This window comes from Elgaria multicarinata, chromosome 11 (genome assembly GCF_023053635.1).
Source record: "Elgaria multicarinata webbii isolate HBS135686 ecotype San Diego chromosome 11, rElgMul1.1.pri, whole genome shotgun sequence".
In the NCBI taxonomy this organism is placed as follows: Eukaryota; Metazoa; Chordata; class Lepidosauria; order Squamata; family Anguidae; genus Elgaria; species Elgaria multicarinata.
This window is the reverse complement of record NC_086181.1, coordinates 39,460,404-39,474,740: the sequence shown is the minus strand read 5'-3', so window position 1 is coordinate 39,474,740 and position 14,337 is coordinate 39,460,404. Positions and strand designations below refer to the sequence as shown.

The following is a 14,337-nucleotide window of genomic DNA, read 5'->3' as shown; positions in this document are numbered from 1 at the left end:
TCTGCGAGCCCATCTCTGGCTCGACTGTGGGAGCCGACACTCCCTCTCCTGCAGAAATGCTCTCCTCCTCGTCCTCATCCGAGGAGACCTCCAAGAGCACATTCCTAACATGAATCCATAGCAATGAAGTTTTATTGAACCCGTGCCTGCCTGCCAGAGTGAAATATTTCATCTCTTGACATCTTTGAATAGCCACAGGCAAATTGGAGAATGAGTGAGGAACGTCCACAGCGGGCTTGTGAATTCTCTGTCTCCGCAGCCGTTTCTGCTCTAGAGGAGGTTAAATCCGGGAGCGTTCCGCTGTTCTCATGAGCAGCTTTCGGGTGTTCAGCTCAGGGCGGAATAACAAGATGTAACACTTGGGGAGAAACATTCCGCTGAGCAAGGCCAAGCTGGAGCCTAGGATAGCAAAGGCCTCCGTGGCTGCTGCGTACCGTTCCCTTGAGGTGAGGTAGGCCGGGACGAACGCTAACCAGACGCCGAGGCACCCCAATAAACTGAAACAGATCAGCCGAGCTTCGTTGAAGGCGTCGGGGAGGTTCCGTGCCAAGAAGGCCCCAGTCAAGCTAAGTCCCGCCAGAAGGCCCAGATAGGCCAGCATGGCCCAGAACGCGGCAGGCGAGCCTTCGCCACACAGCAGGGTGATGGCGTGGGGAACAGAGCGCGAGTCTCTTTCGGGGGCGGGAGGGGAAGCCACCAGCCATGCCACGCACAGGAGGATCTGGGGGACGCAGCCCAGCAGGATCACGGCTCGGGGCATCCGGGGGCTCAGCCACAGCCTTGTGCGGCTGCCAGGGCTGGTGGCCCTGAAAGCCGCCACAACCATTAGCGTCTTGGCCAAGATGCAAGAGAGACAGAGGGCAAAGGTCATCCCGAAAAGGACTTGGCGCAGCAAGCAGGCTCTGTGAGAGGGCCGTCTGAGGAACAGCAGGCAGCAAAGGAAACTGAGCGCCAGCCCGGCCAGCAGCAGGTAGCTCAGCTCGCGGCCGTTGGCCCGGACCAGTGGCGTTTCTCGGCGCGCGAGGAATAGGGCGAGGATCAGGACGGGCAGGAAGGAGCCACAGACGGAGGCGCTGGCCAGGCTGGCCCCCAAAGGCTCATGGAAGGGGAGAAATAGCTCCTTTTTGGGTACACACCGTGTCTGCCCTACATCAGGCCATTGGTCTTCTGGGCATCTTGAGCAGACGGAAGAATCTAGAAGCAAAGGCAGATGCCGTGAGGAATCCCGTCGATACCATACCATCCAACCACCCTCTACTCCCTGCCAAACACAGGTGTGTTTGTGCGCAATTCTGGCTTCGTCCTCAAGCGGTGCACTCTGAGTTCTGCCCTTTCACCCCGTTTCGAATGCCGTTGAAACATCCCAAAGCAACACTAAACAAGAGAGCCTCAGAGTGTGTGCAGACCGTATAACTGGTTCATGGCCCAGAGCATATAGTTGAAGCGCGACTGTCAAGAACCCAGGGTTTTTAATTTGAGCCAGCACAAGCTTGCAATCACGGCATACAGTAAATGGATAGGAGACCGTTCTTTGCTCTCCTTCTTCCAGAATACTAGAATTTGGAGTCAGCCTGTGAAACGGATTTCCAGGAGATGCAACAAAAGAAAGTATAACTCCTTCATGCCACATGCTGGAATTCACAGCTGCCTCACAGCCAAACTTCATCTCATGTTATTCACGTTCATAGAGTGTGCTTCAACTGGACATGTTTCTTTTGAAGACAAAACAGCGGCTGCATAATCCCGATTGCAGATTTTTGGGGAAGGAAACTGAAGCAGACTCCCTATGTGCATTTGAAGCATTTTTAGGATTGGGTTGCTTTATCTTCAGAATAAAAGGGCTGGTTTAAGCATGATTTTCTTTTCTTTCTTTTTTTAAAAAGGGTAAATAATGTAACATGTAATTTGGCCTTAATGGCTTTAAAAGGAGATTCTGTGAGTTCACAGGGAATCGGTCTTTCTGTGGCTATTGGTTATGCCTCCATGTTCAGGGGCAGTGTACCAGAATTCCAGCCGCTGCTGGGAAGGAACAATGAGAGAGGGCTGATGACTTCATACACTATTTGTGAGCTTCCAAGGAGGATCTGAGTTGGACACTGGGGGAAACCAAACATTGAACATCTACACCAAGCAGATATTCCACTATGAAACCGGTATGAAAGCAGTATATAAAAGGCAAGTTTTATACACTACTGCTATATACTGGTACTGAAGGGCACTGCAGGATCTACACTACTGCTATATAGCGGTACTGAAGGGCACTGCAGGATCTACACTACTGCTATATACTGGTACTGAAGGGCACTGCAGGAGCTACACTACTGCTATATACTGGTACTGAAGGGCACTGCAGGATCTACACTACTGCTATATACTGGTACTGAAGGGCACTGCAGGATCTACACTACTGCTATATAGCGGTACTGAAGGGCACTGCAGGATCTACACTACTGCTATATAGCGGTACTGAAGGGCACTGCAGGATCTACACTACTGCTATATAGCGGTACTGAAGGGCACTGCAGGAGCTACACTACTGCTATATAGCGGTACTGAAGGGCACTGCAGGAGCTACACTACTGCTATATACTGGTACTGAAGGGCACTGCAGGAGCTACACTACTGCTATATACTGGTACTGAAGGGCACTGCAGGATCTACACTACTGCTATATAGCGGTACTGAAGGGCACTGCAGGAGCTACACTACTGCTATATAGCGGTACTGAAGGGCACTGCAGGAGCTACACTACTGCTATATACTGGTACTGAAGGGCACTGCAGGATCTACACTACTGCTATATACTGGTACTGAAGGGCACTGCAGGATCTACACTACTGCTATATAGCGGTACTGAAGGGCACTGCAGGAGCTACACTACTGCTATATAGCGGTACTGAAGGGCACTGCAGGATCTACACTACTGCTATATAGCGGTACTGAAGGGCACTGCAGGATCTACACTACTCCTATATAGCGGTACTGAAGGGCACTGCAGGATCTACACTACTGCTATATAGCGGTACTGAAGGGCACTGCAGGATCTACACTACTGCTATATACTGATACTGAAGGGCACTGACAACTGTTGGGGCCCACGACACATCTACACCAAGCAGGATATAGCACTATAAAAGCGGTATGAAAGTGGTATGTGTCAATGGGCCCCAACAGTTGTCAGTGCACTTCAATCCCACTATAAAGCAGTAGGGTGGCTTCTGCCTTTTATATACCACTTTCATACCACATTCATAGTGGAATATCCTGCATGGTGTAGATGAGCCCCTAGAGGGACCTTTGACCTGAATCAGCAGGGCTCTTACATTCTTATGAACTTCTTTCACTATGACTGAACACTGAAGCATGTAAAGGAATACTGAACAAAAAAAAGGTCATCATCTGAACAGCTGCAGCATGGTGAGTAACTTGCAGGCTGGTTAAAAACAGCATCTCGATCGAATACATTTGGTAAGTAATCACAAACTTAATTTGAGCTGGGCTTAGTTGGGGGTGCAGTCCCAGGTCTGACTTGAAATGCCATGAAATGTCCACTGCCTAGAAGAATGCAACTATGTTGTGGACTTCGGGTTAGATCCAGATTTATGCTGGATCAATGGCGTTGATGGAAGTGTTCTTCTTTGCTCCTCCTTCATATGGCAGTCTCTCTGCCCCCCTGAAAATGCTACGCAGAGAGTCAAGAGACTGTGCTGAATGGAATGAGCTGTGGTATGTGTGGGGGAGAGGGGATCCCCTAAATCCATGTGCAGGGACCTGGGATGAATTCAACGGGCCATAGAATCATAGAATAGTAGAGTTGGAAGGAGTCTATAAGGCCATCAAGTCCAACGCCCTGCTCAATGCAGGAATCCACCCTAAAGCACACCTGACAGATGGTTGTCCAGCTGCCTCTTGAATGCCTCCAGTGTGGGAGAGACCACAACATATCTGAGTAGTCATGTATAGAACTGCATTGTTGGTATTTATTCATTCAGGGCGCTGTTTATACGCTGGGGAAACTGTGTGACAGCTGCAGATCTGCACTGCACCAGTTGGAAAATGCAGGCGCAGCGTCACAGCTACTGTGGGGTGTTTCTCGGTGAAGCTGCGGTTTGAAAAAGTCAGGGATTTACCCCAACTTTTTCAATCGGATCAACGTCTGTACAGTGCTTCCGCCATCTAACTTTGCTCTGGGGCCAATCCAGGGGCGGTGCCTGGTGGAAGGTGACTGGCGATTGGTCGTCTTCCACCAGGAAGAGGGTGGGGGCGGCTCCGGTCTCCAAATGGCCTCCCAGAAACCCCACATTCCCTCCTCGGGATTATCAACGCCACCCTGGGAGAGGGAAAGTGGAGGTTTTCATAGGAAGGTGGTGCCAACCCAGTGCTATAAAGACAGCCCCTGTCTAGGTAACCTGGGAACCATAGTTCTAAAAGGGTGCTACGGGGCCGTCTTAGAACTGTCATAAAACAGGTGTCTCCAGGATTCTTTTATACTTTTCGTGTCTAGCCCTGCTCCCCTTAGGTTGGGTGAAGGAGTTTCAGGCGATCAATCAGAATCAGACTTTAAAGTAGAGGAGATGGCGCCAGAAATATGCCCGGCTAAAGTAGTGGGGGAGGCGGCTCTCACGGGCTCTTCACCAGCTGGGAATGAACCTTCTCCAGAGCTTATCTCCTCAAGGGCAAACAACACACAGTCAGTGGGAAGCCAGTATTCTTCCGAAGGGGAGGGTGCAGAGAGGTTAGCCGATCCTAGAGTATGCCACAGACTAAAAAGGGTGGAGCTAAAGGAAGGTGAGAGAAAGTCAGCCTGGCTGGCATCTCATCAGAAGCTGCATCACAACCAGTCTCCCTGAAGTTAATGCATTCTGGGGAAAGGCTTTCCGTTCTACTTCTTCAAAGGACAATTGTCTCGCTTAGTTTGCATAGTTTTGCCTAGAGGAAAGTTCCTAGAGATTAGACTCTCTTCAGGTGGGAAGAGATGTTTATTGCTTGAATAAAGCTTTGTGGATTCCTTAGCAGGCCTCTTTACTGTCTCCCAAGAAGGTGGGAGTTCTTGAGAAACACGACAATACGTCTTAAAGCTGGTATACAACTGACAGACATCTGTAGCACAGCTACGCCCAGAACGAACGTGCCTTGGGACCCACTCACCGGTCTGGTTCGAAATGTCCCCGTTTGCACATGGAACACAATCAAAACAGCAAGTCGCCATATCTGAGCGGTGGGATTTTCGGTAGCCCATGGAGCAGCTCGGCGTACACACTGAGATGGGGATCTAAAGAGTAAACGAAAAATTCATCTATTGGGATTTTTTGTTATAATGTCAATGTTTATGTAAATTTGAATATATGGGGCGGTATCCAGTGCGTGCAACAACAATAAGCCATTTGCCCTATCAGAGCATAATTTGCTTTAGCCGTAGTGTTGCATTGGACAGAGGAAGCTATATTTAAAAGTGCCACAGCTACACAACAGATATATTTGTGGTATCGTCTCAACCATCATGGCTCCTCCAAGTCGGGGTGAAGAATGACCCCCCCCCAGACGATCCCCCCAGCACTCTGCGGGCTGAATGATGTCAGAAAGTGTGGATAGACCTCTTGATGGTGGTGGGTGTGGCCATGCTGCCTGATGTAATTTGGTCTCTGGCTGAAGCACCAGGTAGATCCCCCACCTGGTGCTTTGCTATGTGCAGGCTTTCCCAGTCAGGGAACTAGTAAAGGCAAATATTATTTATTCATTTATTATTTATTTATTACATTTCTATACCGCCCAATAGCCGGAGCTCTCTGGGCAGTTCACAAAAATTAAAAACATTCAAAGTATAAAACAACAGTATAAAACCATAATATAAAATACAATATAAAAGCTCAACCAGATAAAAACAGCAGCAATGCAAAATTACAAATTTAAAACACCAAGTTAAAATTTATTTATAGGCTGTTAAAATGCTGGGAGAATAAAAAGGTCTTCCCCTGGCGTCTAAAAGCATATAATGTAGGTGCCAAGCGAACCTCCTTAGGGAGCTCATTCCACAGCTGGGGTGCCACAGCAGAGAAGGCCCTCCTCCTGGTAGCCACCTGCCTCACATCCTTTGGCAGGGTCTCACGGAGAAGGACCCCGGAGGATGACCTTAGGGTCTGGGCAGGTACATATGGGAGGAGCCGTTCCTTCAGATAACCTGGCCCCAACCCGTTTAGGGCTTTAAATGTTAATACCAGCACTTTGAATCGGGCCCGGGCCTGGACTGGCAGCCAATGAAGCTGGAAAAGGACTGGCGTGATGTGGTCTCATCGGCCAGTCCCTGTTAGTAACCATGCTGTCCTGTTTTGTACCAGCTGAAGCTTCCGGACTGTTTTCAAAGGCAGCCCCATGTATAATGCATTGCAGTAATCCAAACGAGAGGTTATCAGAGCATAGATAACTGTAGCTAAGCTATCTCCGTCCAGATAAGGGCGCAGCTGGTATATCAGCCTAAGCTGATAAAAGGTGCTCTTTGCCACTGAGTTCACCTGTGCCTCAAGTGACAGTTCCTCTTAAATAGGGTTGGAAGAAGAGTTAGCAGTCCCTGTTCCTCTTAAAAGTCCCAATCCCTGGCTTCTCGGGAACATGGGAAGACAAGGGAACAGCAGAAGAGCTGCACCAGAGAGCCAAGATTGCAATAAGACTCTCATAATACCAGACCCCAATGGGGTCATCTCATGAAGCTGATTGCTGGGAGGATCCAGAACAGATAAAAGGAAGTCCTTCTTCACACAGCACTTAGTTAAACTATGGCTTCACTATCACAAGAGGTAGCGATGGCAACCAATCTGCAGTCCAAACACTTCCAGGCATGAACCCATTTTGAACACCCCTTAACTCTGTGAGGTGCACCTCTGGGCTCTGGCACACATGCCTTGCCATCCAGGGCTCTTCACAGACGCAGCTCCCCCTAGGAAGAACGAACAAGGGTTGGAAGACTGCCCTTCATACCTCTGTTCTTCCTCCAGCCCACATGATGGCGCTGACATTAACCTCCACCTCTTCAGCTTGGGAGGGGCCAGATGCAATTCGTCCTACTTGCACAAACTTGATGACTTTTGCAGAGGGGGAGTGTAAGTTGAGGACATCAAAGAGGGCAGGAGGGTCACCGTGTTCATCGAAAGAGACTTCCTCACCCACCTTGTTCTTGAAATGGAGTTTCCTCAAGTACGGAAGCATCTGGAGGTGGATGGGGAGAAAAGGGGTGGGCATCCATGCGGTGTTAATGCATAATGTTCATGGACAAGTTACGGACACAGAATCAAACTTTCTGCTTAGCTTTGGCCTAGATTGGCCAACTAGCGGGGTTTCGTCGCTAGCTACTGGGAAACCAAATGCATCGGTGTCCTGTGAACCAGTATCAATGTGGATCTTCAGGGGGTATTGAACCTCTTTCAGCCTGAGTGCCAAATTTCAGAGAAACTCTTGGGGGCCACAGTGGTGAGTGGGGCCAAAACATCCAAAATACCAGCACGTTTTAGCTTAAAGCTCTTTCTGCCCATCACCATAGGTGTGCACAAGGGGTGTGCCAGGTGTCACACCCTAATGTCTCAAGCAATAAATGCTGAATTGAGGGGAGCATGGAGTAGGGATCCATAGAGGGATACAGATGCTGCGGGAACTCCTCTGGCTGCCCTACACGGCTTGGGACCACAATACCTGACGGAACACCTCTCCCAACATGAACCTACCAGTACACTGCGCTCAACATCTAAGGTCCTCCTCCGGGTGCCTACTCCGAGGGAAGCTTGGAGGATGGTAACAAGGGAGAGGGCCTTTTCAGTGGTGGCCCCCCAATTATAGAATGATCTCCCTGATGAGGCTCGCCTGGCGCCAACATAGTTATCTTTTTGGCACCAGGTCAAGACTTTTCTCTTTTCCCAGGCATTTAACATCATTTAACAACACTAAGTTTGTTTTTTAGAATCATAGAATCATAGAATCATGGAGATCAATAGCAGAGTTGGAAGGGGCCTACAAGGCCATCGAGTCCAACCCCCTGCTCAATGCAGGAATCCACCCTAAAGCATCCCTGACAGATGGTTGTCCAGCTGCCTCTTGAAGGCCTCTAGTGTGGGAGAGCCCACAACCTCACCAGGCAACTGATTCCATTGTCGTACTGCTCTAACAGTCAAGAAGTTTTTCCTGATGACCAGCTGGAATCTGGCTTTCTTTAACTTGAGCCTGTTATTCCGTGTCCTGCACTCTGGGAGGATCGAGAAGAGATCCTGGCCCTCCTCTGTGTGACAACCTTTTAAGTATTTGAAGAGTGCTAGCATGTCTCCCCTCAATCTTCTCTTCTCCAAGCTAAACATGCCCAGTTCTTTCAGTCTCTCTTCATAGGGTTTTGTTTCCAGACCCCTGATCATCCTGGTTGCCCTCCTCTGAACACGCTCCAGCTTGTCTGCATCCTTCTTGAATTGTGGAGCCCAGAACTGGATGCAATACTCTAGATGACGGACCCCAGAACTGTTGTTTTTAAATGGATATCATTGTTTCTATACTGTTTATGTTTTCGATGGTTTTAAGTTTTGTATACTTTTTAATGTTCACTGTTTTTAACTTCTGTAAACCGCCCAGAGAGCTTCGGCTATGGGCGGTATATAAATGTAATCAATCAATTGTAAGCCCCACCTTCAGCCAGTATCCCCACAACGCCCCACCACTGCTGGGGCTTCAGGCGCGTCTCCTCATCCCACCCACCCCACTAGCAACTGCCCTCTCATGGTCAGACAAGCTGAACGTGGAGTAGGAAATCAATATCTACAGTTTTGAATAAATAAATGAATAAAAATAATGTCTTGTGTGATTGACTATTCAGTAAATGTTTGCCTTTAAAAAAATTTTTTTTAAAAAAATCCTTGGGGGCGCACCCTAATAAAATGTGCTGTGCACGCCTATGCCCATCATTAAGCCTTGGGGGAGGCATTTCAACATTTCAGAACGGGGGGAAAAGACTACACAAATGCTAGGAAACCACAAAACAATGGGTGGTTGAGGAGGGCAAAGAGCTGAGGCCAAGGGAAGGGTGTGTGGACATCTGGGGAATCCAAGAGGGCCAGGTTTAGTTGTGGCACCTAACGTTCTGACCTCCGACGCGAGAAGCAGAAAAATAAATACATAAATGTGTCATCGATGTCTGGTAGTACCTTCCAAGGGCCGAACTCATGAGTTCCTGCTTGTGCCGTGTTCACCAGGGTCTTCAGTCTGCCTGGCTCCTCTTGCGCCATGTCATGCAGGGCGTGGCCAAGGGCATAAACCGCGTTGTGGACGTTGAATGCCAAGCCAAAACCCGTCATGTTGCTGAAGGAGTTGGTACCATTCCTCAAACTCTCCTTTCCCGTGCAGTAATATGGAACGTTTCCCTGCATCACGGAGCTCACGTTCCACTGGCAATTGAAGACCTTGCTCCAGAACTCATGGATGAAGAGGTCTTCTGGAGTACGAGAAGGGTGGAGGTGGAGGAGGAAGTCCCTCAGGCCCGGAACCTGCTCTTTGCGAGGAGAGGTGGAGAGCGCACCGTCAAGCATCCGCAAGGCCTTCAGGTTCCTGAAGACGGTGATGTGGCTCATGGCTTCAGAACACAGCCACACCTTCCCTGCCACTCCCCAATCGTACAGCTGGATCAGCAGAGGCAGAGCATCGGACCCACAGAAGATGACGATGACACGGGCCCGGGATTTCACAATCGCTTCAGCAACCAACTCAGTGCCACGTAGATCAGTCAATTTGGGGAGCAGGTGCGAAAACGCGATGCACACCTTCTCCTTGACGATCTCCTCACGCACAGTCTCAATGCCTTGATTCCCATACTCGGAGTTCGCTGCGAGCAGGCCAACCCATGTCCAGGCGAAATGGATCACCAGCCGAGCTAAGCTGAGGGCCTGGAGTTTGTGGCTGGGGACGCTGCGGAAGAAAGAAGGGAACTGGATCCCGTCGATGGTCACTGGGCCAGTGGCGAAGTAACTGATCTGGGCACAATAGGAGAAATCGCCCATCAATTCTACAAATCTCATACCTTTAGACTCCGTACCCAGACTCAGATCTGAATCCTCCAGTATTTCACCAGCTCTTTCTGGTTTTATTTTGTGGTCAGTGCTGCTGCTTTTGTGTTGTTACACACTGCCTACTTCCTGGAGCACTGAAAAATTCTAGGGGTTACCTGAGTTTGACTTCCTTGGGAGGACAGAGAGGAGCAGGGGCTGGATGTCATCAGCATGCTGATGATACTCAGCTCTACTTTTCCTTGTTGTCAGAGTCAGCTGGGGTGGTGAAGGTGCTGGACCAGTGCCTGGCGGCTATAATGGGCTGGATGAGGGCTAATAAACTGAAGCTGAATCCTGATAAGATGGAAGCTCTGTAGATTGGGTTAGCAACCTGTTTTGGATGGGGCTGCACTCCCTCTGAAAGGGCAGCTGCATAGCTGGAGAGTACTCCTAGATCCATCATTGTCACTAGAGGCCCAGGTGGACTCCATGGCCCAGAGTACTTGGGGTCAACTTTGGCCGATCCACCATCTACAGCCTTTTCTGGACAATGACAACCTAGCCACAGTAGTCCATGTGCTGGTAACTTCCTGATTAGACTACTGCAATGTACTCTACGTGGGGCTGCCCTTGAAGATGACTCAGAAGTTGCAAATAGTGCAAAATGCAGCCGCTAGACTGCTCACTGAAACATCCTATAAAGACCATATAACACCAGTCTTAAAAGAATTGCATTGGTTGCCTATATGCTTCTGGTTGGAATTCAAGGTGTTAGCAATGACATTTAAAGCCCTAAAGGGCTTGGGACCTCGGTACTTGAGGGAGCGCCTCTCCCTATATATGTCTGCCCGAGATCTGAAATCTGTTGAAGGAGCCCTCCTCTGCGTCCCACCAACGTGAGACAAACATTATGGTGGGACACGGAAGAGGGATTTCTCTGTGGTGGCACCCCGGTTGTGAAATGCCCTCCCCTTGGAGGCCAGACTGAAGCCGACACTGATTTCATTTCAGCACCAAGTTAAAACACGGCTTTTTATTAACGCCTTTGAAGGCTAAAATTCCCCAAAGTTGCACAGAGTTTTAATTCTTTAAATTGTTCTTATTGCTTTTAAACTTTCCTACTGGTTTTAGTTTGTTAATGATTTAATACAGTTTAGCTATGTATATTTATTGTTTTACGTTATTTTGATTTTATCTGTACGCTGCCCTGAGAGCCTAGTGATATAGGGCAGGATACAAACGTTTTAATAAATAAATACAATAAAATTATTTTAAGGAAGTAGTAAGTCCACAGGCCAAGAAAGTGACCCCTCTGGAATAAATTCACGGAAAACATCAGGTATGAATGAAGTACAAGAACTCAATTCATGCAACCACATTCCCCCCTAATGACCTTTTTTGGAAATTACACCAGCGTATTGGTGACCAGTGTTTAATAACGCCTTTTAAAAACATAGCTTTTTGTGAATTGTCCAGACAGCTTTGTCTACTGGGCAGTATAGAATTGAAATGCTGCTGATGAGAAGATATTCAGAACTCTTAATCAGGCTAGATAGAGAAAGCTTTCATGTGTTATGATGTGAGAACAAAACACCTGCAATTGTACAGTCTAGTCCCGGAGGGGTTTTGCAAGTTTAATTAGATTAGTGTCTGCTAGGTGCTAACAGGTTTCAGGTTGCGCTAAAACTGCTGGGCTCCATCTTCGCCACTACCACAAATTCACAGATTCCTGGTATTTTATGAAATGCAAGACAACGGAATTTCGAAGACAGACATCCACATGAAATTTCTAAAGTACAATTCATCGAGAGATTCTACTCTATTTCTGATATAGAGTCAAATGTTCACACTACATGTGCTAAGTCGTCTCACTGTTGCAATGATTTCCACGTTATCACCAACATTTTATGAATGCCAAGTGTTAAGATAAATCATCACTGCCTGTGTTTTTTTGCATTTCAATCGGCTTTGACAACAATTTACACCTCTCACTGTACCTCCCCAGTATGGATTATAGATCTGTCAATCTGAGGTTAACACTTCATGCATCTCATAAAGTGGACTAGAGTCCATGAAAATTTATGCCAAAATAACCATTAAGTCCTTAAGGTACAACAATACAGAAAGCAGCAGTTGGAATTAACAAAATAAAATGCTAATCAGCACACAACTGCTAAAATATTAAATGATATCAAAGCAACTGGGAGTGGTGGTAAACAAACATTTTATATAATTTATTATATAAGCCAAAAATTATTTTACAATAATTTTACAATAAGTAGTTAACGAAACTGAATTGTTAACAATAACCAAACTCAAAAGGTTTGCAATAAAAGAGTGATAATTGAATGATGAAGCTACAGGACTCTGGTTTTTTCTACCTGTTTCACAACTGCTTCGTCAGAGTCAGAATATCACAACAGCTAATGGTTGGAGAAAGAGGAGGATTTTTTTGAGTTTATTCCTCATATTTCAAAAAGCCTTTTAAATCCTCCAAAAAAGGATTGACTTAGATCCCCAGCCAAAAAACGCAAATCTCCAAGAGCGGTGAGTTCTTGACTAGCTGTGTAATGAATTATATAAAATGTTTGTTCACTTATGATAAATTTATATAAAATGTTTGTTTACCACCCCAGTTGCTTTGATATCATTTAACATTTTAGCAGTTGTGTGCTGATTAGAATCATAGAATAGCAGAGTTGGAAGGGGCCTACAAGGCCATCGAGTCCAACCCCCTGTTTAATGCAGGAATCCACCCTAAAGCATCCCTGACAGATGGTTGTCCAGCTGCCTCTTGAATAATTAGCATTATTCTATTTTGACAAGTCCTTAAGGTGCCAGAAGATTCTTTGTCATTTTTGCCAAAACAGACTAACAGGGCTATCCGTGTGGAAATTGCCTCAAGGAAGTTACAATGACAGATATAAAATAACAGCTCCTACCTGGGGGTATCTGTAGAGATGCAACAAGCCAGCTATTGCTCTTGACTCGGTGATGCCAGCCTCAGCTATAAGACCGGCTTGCGGAGGCATGTGCCTGCAACGAAAGTTCGGGATGGCTTGTTGATGGCCCCCAAGAAACTGCATGGTCAACAAAAGGGCTCGTGAAACTGTTTCACAGGTATCAAAGATCCGGAAGCCAAGAGTGACGTTGGGCAAAAAGCTGGAATCCCGGTTAATCTCTTCAATGGCAAAAACCATGGTTTGGATGTATTTGTAAAACCAAAAAGACAAGCTGTGGAGAAGTGGGAGAAGATTCAGGGATTCAAATCGGAATCCGGGAACTGATTTTTGGAATTCATGGATATTGCATTGGCCATCAAGTGACATGGAGTCACATCTTTTGTTTTGTTAATAGCCAATAAACTTTCCTCAATGGATATGAATGGTGAGAAGATATTTCTTCAATGGCTTTTGATGGCTGGTGGCTAATAGCTACTGAACATGCCTACCACCCACAGTAAATAAAGTGTGTGTGTATGAGATGGATGTCGTGCCTGTATGTGTATGGCCAGAGAAAAGCAGACAGAGAATTCAAATCTAGCCAGCAAAGAAGACATAAATCAGGGTTTTGCTATTTAATTAAAATCTAGGTAGCTGTAACTTATACCCATTATTTCGGGTCCTAATTTCTGTGACAATAGAAAATAGTTCTTGACCATCTTCCCTGTGGCACCTGAACATTGCTAACAGGTCTCCCCTCAGTCTCCTTTTCTGCAGACTGAACATCCCAAGTTCCTTCAGCCTGTCCTCAAAGGCCATGTCCTCAAGTCCCTGCATCATCTTCGTTGCCCTCGTCTAAACCTGTTCTAATGTCCTTTCGGAAATGTGGTACCCAGATGTGCTGGTCTGAAGCTTTTATTACTCCCAAGCCAGGCTGGGAATGGCTGCTTTAAACCAAAACAGAGACGGGGGATAACCACACCTCTTTGAGGAGGAATTTGGTTCACACACTTAGCTGCTGTTCACCATAGCTAGGGTTGGACCTTGGGGCCACAATCCTCGGCACGGCACCCCCAGCACCCCCAAAATGACTACCTAGAGAGGCACAGACAATGAAGGCAGCACAAACTCCACTTAATTCCTGCAGTCATGATAGTGCTAGGAGTTAAGTGAGTTTACAATGCAAAACTGCACATGCAGTTTTTAAAAACGTATTTATCAGGGTTAGCAAACATTTTTGTTGTTGTTCTAGCACAGCCTTCCTCAACCTTGGGCGCTCCAGATGTGTTGGACTGCATCTCCCAGAATGCCCCAGCCAGCTGGCTGGGGCATTCTGGGAGTTGTAGTCCAACACATCTGGAGCGCCCCAGGTTGAGGAACGCTGTAGC

General features: G+C 47.2%; 1 protein-coding gene across 1 annotated transcript; it reads right to left on the bottom strand.

The window, feature by feature from the left end:
* Positions 1-280: 280 nt before the first annotated feature.
* On the bottom strand, positions 281-13,207 carry LOC134405834 (extracellular calcium-sensing receptor-like). Its single transcript, XM_063137088.1, has 5 exons — positions 12,950-13,207; positions 9,171-9,992; positions 6,973-7,200; positions 5,149-5,272; positions 281-1,194 (listed from the first exon to the last, which is right to left on the bottom strand). The coding sequence occupies exons 1-5, from the start codon at positions 13,205-13,207 to the stop codon at positions 281-283; spliced, it is 2,346 nt and encodes a 781-aa protein (XP_062993158.1).
* Between the last annotated feature and the right edge of the window lie 1,130 nt (positions 13,208-14,337).